Source organism: Sinocyclocheilus rhinocerous, unplaced genomic scaffold, assembly GCF_001515625.1.
Source record: "Sinocyclocheilus rhinocerous isolate Xijiao unplaced genomic scaffold, SAMN03320098_v1.1 scaffold1791, whole genome shotgun sequence".
NCBI lineage: Eukaryota > Metazoa > Chordata > Actinopteri > Cypriniformes > Cyprinidae > Sinocyclocheilus > Sinocyclocheilus rhinocerous.
In genome coordinates this window covers 36,076-38,430 of record NW_015635059.1, presented here as the reverse complement: position 1 = coordinate 38,430, position 2,355 = coordinate 36,076, and the positions used below count along the sequence as shown (strand labels likewise).

General features: G+C 31.2%; 1 protein-coding gene across 1 annotated transcript in view; it reads left to right on the top strand.

The window, feature by feature from the left end:
• Nucleotides 1-2,355, top strand: part of LOC107746554 (CLIP-associating protein 1-like) — a 52,652-nt gene that overhangs the window by 14,587 nt on the left and 35,710 nt on the right. The window contains exons 6-8 of the mRNA XM_016560810.1: nucleotides 329-404; nucleotides 878-975; nucleotides 1,923-1,987. Coding sequence (XP_016416296.1) covers nucleotides 329-404; nucleotides 878-975; nucleotides 1,923-1,987 — 239 coding nt within the window. The remainder of the gene's footprint in view (nucleotides 1-328; nucleotides 405-877; nucleotides 976-1,922; nucleotides 1,988-2,355) is intronic.

The window sequence follows — 2,355 nt, the reverse complement described above, 5'->3', positions numbered from 1 at the left end:
TTAGTAATTTTGTTTGTTTTAGTAATTTTGTTATGTGCTTTTGTCATTTTTAGTAGTTTTTTTAAAAATAGTTTTTGTTCATTTTTATTTTGAATTATTTTAGTACATTAAATTAAATTAAAATAAGAAATGTTGCATTGGCAATTAGTTGAAATCAACAAAAACACATTAAAAACATAAAATACATTAAAAAAACAAGTTTTTAGTATTTTATTTTATTTCGGGCAACATAAATGTATTTCAGTTTTAATTTACTATAAAAACCCTGACGCACAAAATTTGTTTTCCTGTAAAATTGCGATTTTCTTTTTATTTTCATGTTTTGCAGATACGGATCTCACGGTTTAACGCTAAGCAAGATTGTTCCTCACATTTGTCATCTGTTAGGAGATCCCAGCAGCCAGGTGAGGGTCTTCTTCAGAGCATTGGGTTTGTGGTATTGTGGTCTATAGAGCCCCCTGCTGGTACTCACAGGAACTGCTGCTGACAGCCACAGCACTGTGGTTATACCATGGTATAGTGATGGAAATACCATGCTGATTTGATTATCTAACATGTTATTGAACGTTTACTCAATTCAATCATATTTGCATGCTACTTTACACAAGATATATGGAGTACCACAATGCAATGCAGTGCATTCAACTTCTACTACTGTTTTTATTTTAACGTTATATGTATATTTCCAGTATGATGAATGAAGCAGAAGTAATACCAGCAATCAAACATCTGTTTTTTAGTGAAGCCATTTGCAAATGTTTAGTGTTGCATATCGTGTAGTTTCACAGAATATGTGCTGGGCATCAAGCAGTGCTTTTGAACATAGTTTTGCAGCGTACTGTACTTCTTTAGTTTAAAGCCTGGTGTTTGTGGTCAGGTTCGGGACGGTGCGATGAACTGTCTGGTGGAGATTTACAGACACGTGGGGGAGAGAGTGAGGGTGGATCTGGGGAAAAAGGGGCTGCCGCAGTCACGGTAATAAAGAAATCACTGCCTCATAGCAACAGTGTCGTCCACATTTTACAAAACATATTTTATGTAATTTATTAAAAATCTATTTAAAAATTGAGAAATATTTTTTTAATTGTTTTAATTTTTAATGATAATTATTTTTACATTTTAACATAATTTTAATTTAATGTTAATTAATTAATTAATGAGTTATTATAAAAATAAAAACATTAATTAATTGATATTTTCTTAATTGTTTTTGGTTTTAATTATTTATAGTGCACAAACCACTTCATAGTTTTACCATTATATACTTTTTATACTTTATCATTTCTTTTTTACTTTTTTTTTGCTACAGTGCCACCTACATTTTGCAAAATGTAATTTATTAAAAATTGAGGAATATTTTTTCGAGGGTTTTAATTTTAACTTTTAAAATGTAATGTAATTTTAAATTAACGATTATAATTATATTTTCTTTATATTTATATTTTTTTATATTTTCTTTATATTTATCGTTTACCGTGCACAAACCACTTCACAGTTTAATATTGTATATTTTTTATACTTTATAATTTTTTTGCTACAGTGCCATGCATATTTTACAAAACATTTTAATGCAATTTATTAAAATTTATTTTTTCTTCAATTGCTTTGATGTTAATGATAATTTAATTTTAACTTTTTAAAATTCAAATATCATGTTAATTTTAGTGATTATTTTAGTAGTTAGTTATAAAAATCAAATCATTAATTAATTAATATTTTCTCAATTGTTTTGGTTTGGCTTATTTACAGTGCACAAACCATTTAATCATTTTAATATTGTGTATTTTTCAAATGTATCAATGTTGCTCATTTGACAGATAAAATACTGACAGCTTTAGTGTGTGTTTGTGTTGTAAATCTGCTCTTTTATGCTGTGACTGATGCTAAGAGCTCTAATGAAGATTCTTCTGTGTTTTGTTCAGGTTGAATGTGATTTTCAGCAGGTTTGATGAAGTTCAGAGGTCTGGGAACATGATCCTGTCCTCAGGTGAGTCAGTCCTGTTATATTTGATGTCACACATGATGATCTGTGATCTGTAATAAGATGCTGTCGGCTGTAAATCACTTTCTATCACCGTGAAAACGTATGAAAGCGCTTTCAGGTGCTGTATGAAGTTACCGGGGCATAAACTGTGGTTTCTTCTGTGTGTGTGAAATGCTCGCCGGTGAGATTGTTCCCATTGTTAAGCCATTGTTTCCTCGCTGCCCCAGTTTCATTGTGTGTGTGTGTGTGTCTGTGTGTGTGTGTTTGTGAGTGTGTGTGTGTGTGAGTGTGTGTGAGTCTGTGTGTGTGTGAGTGTGTGTGTGGGTGTGTGAGAGAGAGTGAGTGTGTGTGTGAGTGTGTGTGTGTGTGTG